General features: G+C 36.8%; 1 protein-coding gene across 1 annotated transcript in view; it reads left to right on the forward strand.

Moving 5' to 3' along the window:
- The window catches only part of COL28A1 (collagen type XXVIII alpha 1 chain), a 160,732-nt gene that overhangs the window by 56,048 nt on the left and 91,183 nt on the right, over positions 1 to 13,501 (forward strand). Inside the window, exons 16-18 of the mRNA XM_082693358.1 lie at positions 3,386 to 3,454; positions 7,240 to 7,308; positions 8,757 to 8,825. Of these exons, the coding sequence (XP_082549484.1) occupies positions 3,386 to 3,454; positions 7,240 to 7,308; positions 8,757 to 8,825 (207 nt within the window). The remainder of the gene's footprint in view (positions 1 to 3,385; positions 3,455 to 7,239; positions 7,309 to 8,756; positions 8,826 to 13,501) is intronic.

Below are 13,501 nucleotides of genomic sequence, written 5' to 3' on the forward strand. Positions count from 1 at the left end.
TCACACAGGTATCCAGTTAATTATAAATCAAGTATATGCAAGGTATATTATTATGTAGGATGAATTATGATCGAAAATATCCCATCATGTTTACTTACAATAATGTCTCATTTATTTGGGTTTTTGACTTCCAGTAAAACTATCTTCAGCTAAGCAGATTTAAAGTCGAACAATAGCAAAACAGACCTCTTCTGAGTAAAGAAAGTAGTTTTTTAAAATGTATTGGCTTGACCCTATTACAGAACGTGTATGTCCATCCTTAGATGTTTGCTCAAAAAATATTACCCTAAAATGGGACTAAAATAGGAGGACTCATTCAAGAAAGCTAGCACTGATGCTCTCTAATAAGGAACAAAAGGGATCCACCTATAGTTGAAAAAAGTTAGGTTTATAGATTCATTGCTGTGAGGGAGACCACATGCTATGGGGAACCCATCACTATTCAGTAAGAAGATGAAAGATTTTTTTTTTTACAGGATTTGGGTTTTTGTTAGGTGATTTGGGGACATGTCTAAGAAAGTAAGGGTTGGCTTTGGATTGGATGCTCTTAGACCCCATATCCATTTGGAGTCATTTATATGTTAATCTCTGAGCATATCATCACATTATATTATATTAGAATAATGATTTATATTCATGATTATAGGTGTTGTGTATCGATTTTGAATTACTTATTTCTTTTATTTACTGGAAGCTGTCTCTCTTAGACATCTGTATTTAAATAGCAGAGATACTAGTAAATAATGAATTATACAAGTTTTAGTAGTAATGTAGTTCTTGATTCAAACAGTTCAGCTCCAGCTCAAAAATACCCTAAAAATACATAAGACTTTCTTCCTTGAGAGCAGTGAGAACTGAGTACAACAGATCTATTGTTTTATGAGTTTAGTCAATTAACTTTTTCAGGTGTTGTTGTCATGGCATTTTCGTTTTTACACCTGGAGCTTATGCAAAGAAAATACATTGAAATATCGGACATCATCACATAGTAATCACAAGGCTTTCATTTGCGACTCCCTCACCAAATCCTCACCCTTCCCTCTCTCTTCCTTTCCTGTTCTTTTCTATTTAACATTAGGTTTAACACTTTGGTGTAATTCAAGTGATAAGATAAGGGCTCTCAAAATACATAATTAGTAAAACACAAAGAAGTGGTTTTGATATAGATATTAAATGTATATAATAATGCACAAAAGAGGATCCTTCTTATGTGATCATTGAATATTTGCAGAATAGTGGTTATGAGTGGGTTCTGGAGTCAGAGAGAGTGAACTTGAATCTCGCCCTGTCATCTAATGGTTGTGTGATACAAGGTACTTAACCTCATCTGGAAGATAGGGATGCTTACTTTCAGAGGGTTCTTGTGAGGACTGAGTGAGATAAAGCATGAAAAACATTTAGCACAGAGCCTGCCATGTGACACACAATCCAATTCTGAATCAGAATAATCCAGCTCTGAACTAGAACTTGAGTCCAGTACATTTTTCCTTCTAAGATATTTATTTAGACTGGGGATTGACACATATTTCCTTTTAAGATATTTATTTAGACTGGGGTTGACACAAAGTAAAACACTAAGAGGCATATTCCAGGGCATGTCTTAATGATGGGATCAGCTTGCTTGCTCACTCCTTCCTTCTTTCCTTCCTTCCTTCCTTTCTCTCTCTTTCTTTCTTTTCTTTCTCTCTCTCTTCCTTTCTTTCTTTCCTTCTTTCTTTCTCTTCTCCAGGTTCCACGCTAAGCAGAGAGCACAATGCAGGGCTGAAACTCACGATCCTGAGATCAAGACATGAGCTGAGATTAAGAGTCGAATGCTTAACAAACTGAGCCCAGGCTCCTCTAATATTATGTGAAGTTTGATCTAATGATACGGTTTTGTTCATAAAAACACTTATTTAGCCCAGGCATTGGCAAACCATGGGGCTGGCTGTTATTCTGAGAAACAGTGTTTTTATTTTTTATTTATTTTTTAAATATTTTATTTATTTATTGGACAGAGATCACAAGTAGGCAGAGAGGCAGGCAGGGGCGGGGGAGGGGAAGCAGACTCCTCGCTGAGGAGAGAGCCCGACATGGTGCTCAATCCCAGGACCCTGGGATCATGACCTGAACCGAAGGCAGAGGCTTAACCCACTGAGCCACCCAGGTGCCCCAGAAATAGTGTTTTTAGAATGGAGGCACATCGGTGCATTTAGATATTATCTGTGGTTGCTTTTGCTTGACCAAAGCAGTGTTCATGACTTATGATAGAGACCTTAGTATGGCGCTCAAGAATAAAATGTTTATTGTCCAGCTGTTTAAGAACAAGTTCATGGATCCTGATGGAGCCTAAATACAACTGACATTTAAATGTCTGGAATGCTTGGTTAGCTCAGTTGGTAGAGCATATGACTCTTAATCTCAGGGCTGTGAGTTCAAACCCCATGTTGGGCATGGAAACTTCTTCAAAATATCAAAATTAAAACATGCATCTCTTTGTCTCTTTGCTGTTCTGAGATGTGCGAGGTGTCATTCTCGCACTGGATGTTAGATCTGCTTAAAGTGCTTTTCCTCTGTGATTCTACCTGGTTCTTTCCCTCTCCTCAGTGAGGCCATCCCTGTCCGGATTATTTATGCAAAACTGTAGCTTTCTCCACTTTCCCTGGTTTATTGTTCTCCTTAGCACTTATCCTTATTCAACATATTACTTATTTTATCTATTTATCTTGTTACCATCTTCTGATTTTTCCTATTAAAATGTAAGCTCTGTGAGAAGAGAGATTTTTGGCTGTTTAGGTCACTGTTGTTTCCCTAGCATTTGGAAGATTTCCTGGCACATAATGGGCACTCGCAAGTATTTGTTGAAAGACACAAAGAATGAATGAATGATAGTGTTCTTTTTACTGATAACTGTCACTTTGTTTCCCAAATTTGCATGGAAGGAAAAGGTGAGATTCTTTAATTCTGTTGCATTTACCTTAGATAATTTCTTAATTTTTAAACTGTATTTTAGCAAGATGTGGAGGGGAAAAGTTATTCAGAAAATAGTCACACATTTCTCTCTCAAGTCCTGACTTTCTTGGACCCTATGAATATTAGACTTTTAAATATTTCTACTATAAACCTAATAGGAAGTGTTTGTGTCATTATAACAACCATTTGGGAATTTTTGGTCCTTCTGAGAAAAATGATTGATAAATATAAGCTGGTCCAAATATTCACCAGTTAAGACCACACAGTGAAAATATCATTCACTCTTTTGGCAAACTTGAGCTACAAACTGTAAAGAAATAGAGCTTTCTAACTTTTTATGTTGAATCCTTTTATGGTATAGATAGATTTTAATTTAGCATAATTCAAGATTAGCAAAATATGGAAGAATATTTCTGATTTATTTTCTATACAGGGGGATTTGGGACCTGTGGGACCCCAGGGACCAATGGGCATCCCTGGAATCGGGAGTCAAGGGGAACAGGTAATCAGAACTTTCTCTCTTTCCAATTGGTACAGAGAACTCTAACCCAGTCCTGGTGTTCACTGAAATCCAGTCCTGCAAACACCTATTAGTATATTGATAGTCAATTTGCAATGGAATATACAACCAAAAGTGAATGTAGGGAAGGAAAAGATGATTCTGTGAGATTTTATTTTTTAGAACTTCCAAAGATTAAAAAAATAAAATATGTGTTTCTTGGGGCCGTGACTTTTAGCATTCATGCCTAATTAATAGGATAAGAGTTTAAGAGTGATTTTATATTTTTAGGTTTCCTTAGGAGCAGTGGTTTATTTATCTGTTGATTTATGTCTTTTCCCCTAAGGCTTTGCGAATGATTAAATCTCACTCTCTTCCAATGGCAAGGGAGTAGTATTTCCCACCCCCTAGTCATGGACCAATCTAAAAAAAGTATTAAACTTAAAACAAGGACCAGAATCAGAGGTAACTATTGAACTTAAAGGGCACTGTTACTGAACAGAAGAAAATCAGAGATAAGGTTTATCAACGACAATTGGCTTCTCTTAGTCAGAAAGAAGGAAAGCTCTCTAAGGATGTCTCTACACTCACGGTTCCAACTGCTTCCAAAATCTTCTGACCATAACTTTTGGAAAAGGGCAATTTTGTTAGATCTAAATAATATAAAGATAATGTAACAGTACTATCTACCTACAGAATCTTGCTTAATCAAAGTGATGAACAAATCCAAATTTATGCTGACTGTCCTCCTACATAGAAAGTAGACAGTTTGACTAAGATTTATGATTAAGGTGTGAATTATTCTGTTGCTAGAGAATGAATAGTGCTTCCTTTATCTAGGACAGTGGGAAAAGAAGATTAAAAAAAAAAAAAGAGAGAGAGAGAGATAATTCCAAATCTCATTGTTGACATTAACTCTGAGTTTATTTCTAACCATCTTGAAATTAATTAGTGTTGTTGTTGTTGTTGTTAGTCCAAGCAACAGCAAAGTTGGATATTTCTCCTTTTTCTATTGCCTTTCTCTTGATAGAGACCCTGGTGGTAATATATTAGGAGGATTAAGATGCAGGAAAAGCCAAGATAAGTCTGTATATAACTGTTTAGATAATAATTAAGAGCTGGATATTTTGATTACACAAGGATTGTGATTTGAGTATAGCACCAGGCAGTCTCAGACTTTGCAGTTTGCTTGCTGATTTCAGCCAGGCTTACATTTTGATCCTGGAAGTGGCTGGACAGTCCTAGGTCTTGTGGTCCTGGTGCTGAGTCACCACTATAGGGCTGAAAATGAGGTTCAAAGAAAGCCAAATCTTTCCAGATGGTCTGCAAATTCTGGACCTCCCACCTGCAACTTCCTGTTGCCTTTAATGCTGGTTCTTGGTGGGGGTTGTTGTTCTTCAGCTTTAAAAAATATCTCTTTGACTTCTTTTGTTTTCTTACCTTTTCCTCTCCAAATTTCCAGGAGAAAATTATTTTTAAGGTAGACGTGACCATATGGAGCTGACCCCTACTGGATAGGAGACTGAATAGAATGCATCATTTCTAAACTACTCCGAACAAGAAAGGAATTTGTTTGCCCTTTTAAGACAGATGATTAATTCCTACTTAAATGTAACCTCTGTTTATATAGTTATTCATTTTTCTTCTTATCCTTAATTTGACATGTTTACCCATTGAATTACTGTTGTTATTAGATCTTCCTAATTCTCTTACAGAAATGATTTCCCCCACTCATCTGTTTTGGGGGAGCTCCTGTTTTCAGGAACATGTTGTTAACATGCCTCAAGGGGCTTGTAGATTTTCATGAAATGTTTGGAAGCTTGACCACTTCAACTCTGTTATAAATTGGAGTGAAAATACAAATGACCACATTTACATGTGTGCACACATATATGCATGGATCTCTGAATGTTTTTGGTTCCTTGTTATGTATCATGTTACTTACAGATGATTGTAAAAGATTTTTTCTAATAACAACATTATGATTCCTTCTCATAATAACCTTAGCTTTATTAAACTGTTTAGACTGCTTCACCTTCATTAACCAGAGAAAATGATATTTATAATTAAAAAGTAAACAAACAGTTGTATCTTCCCGCTGGAAAAAAGGGGATATCACTTGTAATAAAATAATCGTGTATCTGTCACCATTATTTACACAATCATGGCTTGTGGGGTGTGAGCAAAATAAAATTTTAGTCTTTCCTCATCAACCCTTTAAATATTTTTCAGGGGGGAAAGTTTTTTCTTTTTCTTCCTGCAGGAAGAAAATATTAACGAGTTACACACTCGTTAATAAAAAGTTATAGTGTCACCTCTAAGTTGTAACTCATGGTTTCAATTGTATGATAAAAATTATCTAATCAATATATTAACTTTCCTTTAAATCTTCATTTATCTGGTATGAGTTATAGGGAGAACCAGCAGGGAGGAATGTGTTTCTCATCCCTGCCAGGTCAAATCAAGGATGAGAGTAGAGGGGGAGGTTCTTTCTTGGCTTATCTATTGGATAGGCTTTGGGTCCTCTAGTCTTGACAGATGTTTGACAGTGAGTTTCCTTGTGGGGCTCCTACATTGCTCCTGTGACTGCCACTCTTGGGACATGGATGATAGACTCTCTTCCTCCAGCTGTTTCTCCCCCTCAGCCTCTGTTTTTCTGGCAGCCTATTCTACACCGATTCTCTCTGTTGGAATTCCACTGCTCCTCCAGGTCCTCTGGGACAGGATTCCAAATGATTCCAGGCCAACCCTGTCTCTCACCTAGAGTATATCTAGTCCACAGAAAAAAACCTTGCATGGCCTTTGCCCTAACCAACCCTGGATAGATGGGCTGATCCAACCCCAGCCCTCTCTGGGCCATCACCATCCATTTTAGCTTTCGCAGGTGTGAGTCAGACACAGGTCCCTTGTGTTGCCAAGGCAGAAATCAAAGCCAATAAGTGGCTTCACCGAAACTCTTTCTAGAATGCAGTAAAGAGAGAAACAACCCAAACCCCTCCCATTTTCTTCAAAGAAAACACTTCATAAGATTACTTTCTCCAAAGGAGAACTTATTAATCCTATCTCCTTCCCCTTTTTTACCCACAATGTGGGAATCTAGTGTTTGGACATTCTTTAGTCCGGTGTCTACAGACTATTGATTCTTAGAACCTAAGATCAAACCTTTGATTTAACATCCTTACATATTGTGATTGAGACAGCTAGACTATAGGTTTGCCTGCATGGGACTAAAATGTGAAATAGGTTAACGAGAAGGAATTTTGTCTGATTCGGAACTCCAAGCTGGCATGGTGTCCCTGTTCATCGGGGTCTTCAGAGGTTCTGTCTTCATTCTTGGGTGTCTGTCCTTCTCAGGGTGTTTTCCTGACCCACATGATCCAGAATAGCCACTGTGTCTTCACTTCAGCCACTGCGGAAGGGGAATAGGGGAGGGAAATGCATGCCTCTTCCTTTATCATAAATCAGCAATTGCATACATCACTTCCGTTTGTATCCCAGTGGCCCGAATCCAGTCCATTTGGCAACACCTGGCTGCACCAGGAACTAGGAAACATGGTCATTATTCTAGGCAGCTATGCAGGTGAGCTGCAATTCTCTTACTATGGGAGAAGGGGAGAAAGCATATTATGGTTCTACTAGCAGCCTCCGCCATGCCATTCAACAAATACCGAGTATGACTAATATATGTTGGGATGTGAATTCCATTTTCACTTTAAAGGGTCTGAAACCACTTTTATCCAAATTTCTTAATTTCACTAATGCTATTTTTTAAACATTTTATTTTAAAGGGAATCCAGGGTCCTATGGGTCCACCTGGTCCACAAGGACCTCCAGGACAAGGCTTGCCTGGTTCCAAGGTAAATTTCAGAATGGGAGTAGAGTTTAATATATCTATGGTCTAGTTGCTATTTCCTGTCCAGTAGCTTGTGCATTGGGAAAGCAGCAGATAAAATGAACTTAAAAATCAGATTTCTACTAAATGCAAATGGTACTAATATTTTTGGTGGTTTAGTTAATGTAATATATAGTCTTTACACTTTTGGAAGCATTTATTTAGACAATCTTAATTTATTGTTTTCTTTATTTGTTTCAAGAGACCCTCTTCTCGAAGTAGAAGCTACCTATGGGCTGGCTAACCCGTTCTCACCAACAGTCCCACAGTCGGCCTACCTCCTGACACATTTAATTAAAGAGATGGAGTCAGAAATAAAGAAAAATCTCTCTGAATGTGGGAATCATCTTATGTCCTAAATTAAAACCATTATTTATCCCCTAGGAAGAGGCATGGCCCTTCTTATTTAACAAACTGTCCTTAATGCTGCTTCAAATGATCACTAACCATTGTGAAATAAATACTACCCTGACTGTAGTCACCTTCCAGCATACTCCTTAGGGATAGCAGTGCAAGAAGTAGTTCAGCAGCAGAAAGTTACTGTCCTTGAGGTTTTTGCATTGGGCTCATCATTGGAAGCTTGGGTTTTTCTCTGCTTATGATAATGCTCTTGATTTGCAGTCATTCTGATTTCTCATGTGTCAATTTCAGTTGTTGTGGGATATAATTGCCTATCTTCCAGGTGCCCTACACCTTTTGAGTATGCTACCTAGCCTATGTATAACTTTTTAGATTTTATTTATTTATTTGAGAGAGAGAGAGTGAGTGAGGTTGGTGGGGGGGGGGGGAGACAGCACAAGTTGGAGGAGGGGCAGAGTGAGAGAGGGAGAAGCAGTTTCCCCACTGAACAAGGATCCTGACATGGGGCTCGATCCCAGGACCCTGAGATCATGACCTGAGTTGAAGGCAGATGCTTAACTAACTGAGCCACCCAGGTGCCTCTACCTAGCCTATATTTTAAGCCAGACCGTTATATATTCCAAATCTGGTAAAACTCCATCCACCTGAAGGGATGTTAGGCAAAAACATATATTTGAATTATAAACAGACATATACTGAAATAATATATTAGGCAAATACATATATTTGAATTATAAACAGACATATACTGAAATAATATATTAGGCAAATACATGTATTTGAATTATAAACAGACATATACTGAAATAATATATATTAAAAATATTTTTTCATATTTTATATTACTATATATCATGAGTATTAATATCAGTAATATAATTAACATCTATATATTATGTATATATTTGAACTTATATATATGAATTGAGCACATAAAGCTTGGTTTTATCTTATTTTGTTGATACAAGGGAGTGCTTAGCTCTTAAGGCAGGAATATGTTATTTTTATTTTGTTGCTATAATGACATCTCTTTAAATACTCTTTCCTCACTAGGGAGAAGTAGGCCAGACAGGAGCTACAGGACCTAGAGGACCAGTGGGAGTTGGAGTACAAGGCCCAAAGGTGAGCTGACCATACAGATCAGAAACAATTAGATAACTTACATTATATTATGTAAAGTTTCGTTGGTATCCAAATGCAATACAGGTCATGCATGTGTCATCTGTTATTTCATCAGAGAAGAATATTTATTCAGAAAAGGGTTTGATGCTCTGTGTAACTCTTATTGTTTAAGAAGAATCAAAAATCTTAGTTTATTTTGAGAACTGCTACTGGATTTTATTCATATATTTATTAGGATCAAAGGCCCTCTTTTGACACAGAGCAATTCTTTAAGAACATTCTTGTCTGCATATTATAAAACAGAGCACCTAGCACAGTAGGAGTTCAGCAAACAGTCCTTCCCTTGTTTTGTTTTGCGGTGGGCTCACGTTTCAGGTCTCAGCTCAAAAGCTGCCTACTCAGAAAATTGTTCCCTAAACCTAAAGTAAGTCTCCCCCATTCCCGTGACACAGTGATTTTTTAATCTCAGCATGCTCTTGCCTTTGCTTTTGCTCTTCACCTCAACTGGCATGTTTTCTGCAATACTTTTCATCTTACTAATCACTCAAGAAATGCAGTGCCCAACATTGGAGCCACCAGCCACATGTGTTTACTGAATGCCAGGAATGTGACAAGAGTGAAGTGACATGCGTGGTTAGCGTGAAACACACGCTTGATTACAGAGCTCGACACAAACAATGTGAACTACATCCCTAGTACATTTGCAGATTGGTTACATACTGAAATGACATCATTTCAGACTTACTGAGGTAAGCAAAATACATTATTAGGATTATTTTCACCTGTGTCTTTTAACAGGTGTGGCTGTTAAAGAAGAATAGACATGTTACATGTGCATAAAACATATATTATAAATTATAATATAATTATAATATTATAATATTATATTATTATATATAATAATATAATATAATTACTAATATAAATAACAAATACTAATATAAATAGTAATAATAGCTGCCACTATTGGTTTTGATGTGCCATATAATATGCTAACTATGACATATATGTCACTGTACATATATTCAGTGTACGTATACATATGCACACATATGTTGTCATATGTGTGCCGATTTCAGAGAAACAACATAGGATAGTAAGGCTCAGCAATTAGACTACCTAATCTGGGGCGCCTGGGTGGCTCAGTTGGTTGAGCGACTGCCTTCAGCTCAGGTCATGATCCCGGAGTTCCGGGATCGAGTCCCGCATCGGGCTCCCAGCTCCATGGGGAGTCTGCTTCTCCCTCTGACCTTCTCCCCTCTCATGCTCTCTCTCTCTCTCTCTCTCAAAAATAAATAAATAATTAAAAAAAAATGATTTAGACTACCTAATCCTAAATTCCAGTTTTGCCATTAACTAGATGTGTAATTGTAAGCTTCTCTGACTTTAGAAAACGAAATATTTCAAACATACCTAATAGCGTGGAGGAAAGCACGAAGACCCCCATATATTCCACAGCTAGCTTTATCATATGTTGACATTTTGCCATGTGTATTCTAGCTATTTTTCTAAAAAGCATTGCAGATATAGCTAGAGGCTCTGCCTCTGCTTCTGCCACCCATGACCCTGTGCTCCCTCACCAGACATAATTATTACCACGATTTGGGTGTTTATCATTCTTTTGATGCTTTTATAATTTTCCCATGTATGTTTTTATCCATAAGCTACATATGGCCTTTGTGTGTTAAAGTTCTTAAACTTTACATAATGCATCACTCTGCCTTATATTTATTTTCAGCCTCATGTCTTGTTTTCATATACCTTTTTTAAAAAGATTTTATTTAAAAAAAATTTTTTTTTTAGATTTTATTTATTTATTTGACAGATAGAGATCACAAGTAGGCAGAGAGGCAGGCAGAGAGAGAGAGGAGGAAGCAGGCTCCCTGCTGAGCAAAGAGCCCAATGCGGGGCTCGATCCTAGGATCCTGGGATCATAACCTGAGCTGAAGGCAGAGGCTTTAACCCACTGAGCCACCCAGGCACCCCAAAAAGATTTTATTTATTTATTTGAGAGAGGGAGAGAGAGTATGAGAGGAGAGAGGGTCAGAGGGAGAAGCAGACTCCCCACTGAGCAGGGAGCCTGATGGGGGACTCCACCCTGCAACTCCAGGATCATGACCTAAGCTGAAGGGAGTTGCTTAACCAACTGAGCTACAGGCACCCTTCATACACCTTTATTTCATTCATTTTCATTGCTCTATGGTAGTCTCTTGTATAAAAATCTCATTTAAAATTTATCCATTTTCCTATCGATGGACGTTTAAATTGCTTCCCATTTTTTGCGTTTGCCAACAATGTTGCCGTAAACATTCTATGAGTTTCCTTTTGTGTAAGTCAGACTACAAGTTTCTCTTACTAGCTGGTGATAGATGCTACAAGTAGAATTGGAAGATCATAGGGTATGGGCAATTTTCCAATTTTGATACCATGAAAATCCTGTCCAAAGTGGACAATGCGTAAAATGGTTCTGCCCATTCATCCTCCTTCTAACAGTATGTGAAAATGTTCCTTTCTCTACTTTCTTGCCAATATGAAGCATGTAAAATACATCTCATTATTTTAATTTCTATTCCCTGGTAACTGAACAGTTTTTGGACGCTTAATGGACTTTCAGCTTTTCTCTTTTGCAAATTCCTGTAAATATTCATTCTTTTTTTAGGTTTGGTCTTCCTTTCTTATTAAAGTTCTTTCTATATCTGGGTATTAATCCTTTGTTACTTGCAGATATCTCCCGGGCTATGGCTTGTCTTTTTTACTTAGGGTACCTTTTACTATACAAAAGTTGTAAGTTCTGATGTATTTCTATCCCATTATGGTCTGAGCTTTTTAAATATTATTTAGACATTGGTTGGCTCCAAAGTCATAAAGATACTCATATATTTTCTTCTTAAAATTTGGGGTTTTTGCTTTTTAATGTTTAGGTCTTTAGTCCACTTACCATTTCTTTTTTGCATTTGGTATAACATAGTGACCTTTTTTTACCCAGATGGACAACCAGATGTCCCTGTGCAGATTACTGAATAGTCCGTCCTTGCTGCACTGTTGTACATCAAGCTTCTCTATGTGTGAGGATCCATGCCTGAGCTCTGTTTTTGGCTCCATTTTCTATTCATGTCTTTCAGTGCTATGATTTCTTTGTCTTGATTATGATAGATTTGTAATAAGTTTTATCATCAATAGGGAAAAATACTCTCAACTTCTTTCCTGGTTACTCTTGACTCTAACATACTGCTTTTAGGATTGACTTGTCAAATCTGATGGAATATCCCATTGGATATACTCTTGGGATTGCATTGAATCTTTAGATTAAATATTGAGTCTTTCAAACCACAGCATAAAACTAATTTTTCAGGAAAATATTTGTCATTTTATCCACAAAGATCTTCTAGTTTTTCAGTTAAAAAGGTACACTGGAGAAATTTTTTGCAATTTTTTGCTTCTTTTTCTACATCTTTTAGTTAACTATTGCAGTTCTGTTAGGGGAAGTATTTTGTTCATGGTGGGGTTTTGATTTGTTTTGGTATATTGATTTTTGTATTCAGGTAGCTGATAACATCTCTTATTATTTATAATTGTTTGTAAAGTCTATCTTTTTTATTCCCTGTGTACATAGACATATTGTGTGAAAATAAAAAACTGTTTTCTTTTTAGTTTTTTCTTATTTTTTTTTAAATTTTACAGTGCTAGGATCTCCAGTGCAATGCTTAAAAGAAATGACTTCAAAGGAAGTGCTTCTGAAATTTCACTTTAAAAAAAATATATATTTTATTTATTTATTTGAGAGAGTGAGAGAGAGAGAGCACATTCAGAGAGGAGGGGAAGGGGACAAGTAGATTCTCTGCTGAGCAGGGAGCCTGAAGCAGTGCTCGATCCCAGGACCCCAAGATCATGACCTGAGCTAAAGGCAGATGCTTAACCAAATGAGCCACCCAGGTGCTCCTAAAATTTCACTTTTAAGTGTAACATTTGCTGTAGGTTTTTGCTAGACAACCTCTATTAGGTTAAGATAATTACCTACTGCTTCAATTGGACCAAAAGTTTCTTATTACTTATAAATGAGTATTGGATCTTATCCGATTCTGCATCCACTAAGATAATTGTTTTATGTTTCCCTTTTAACTTGTTCATAATGGCATACTAACATTTCCAAAATTTTTAGTTGTTGAACCTTCCTGGCATTCTTGAGATAAACCCAACTGGTCATGATATATAACTTTTTTATGATAGCAACTTAATCGACTAATCTTTTATTCAGGACTTTTGTTTCCATTTTAAATAATTTTATTTATTATGTGGTTGACATACAATACAAGCACATGGTTAAAGTGTACGCTTTGATAAAACATATATGTGTATATATGTTCTTGAAACCATCACCAAAACCAAATAATTAAAGTATCCATCATCTCCCCCGCAGCAAATTATTATATGTCCCTTTGTAATACCATCCTTCCATCTCTCCCTAACTTCTACTGATCTGCTTTGCAATCTCTGGTAACTATTGGTCTGCTTTATGTCATTATAGATTCATTTGTATTTCCTAGAATTTTAGGTAAGTGGAATAACATGCCAAATAATCTTTTTTTTTTTTTTTTTCTGTCTTCTCTTTTACTCAGAAAAATTACTTTGAGGCCCATGTTTAACATTTAGGATAGCTTTTTTGTTATTGTTCTTTT

This window comes from Mustela nivalis (genome assembly GCF_964662115.1).
Source record: "Mustela nivalis genome assembly, chromosome: 12".
NCBI classification, from domain to species: Eukaryota; Metazoa; Chordata; class Mammalia; order Carnivora; family Mustelidae; genus Mustela; species Mustela nivalis.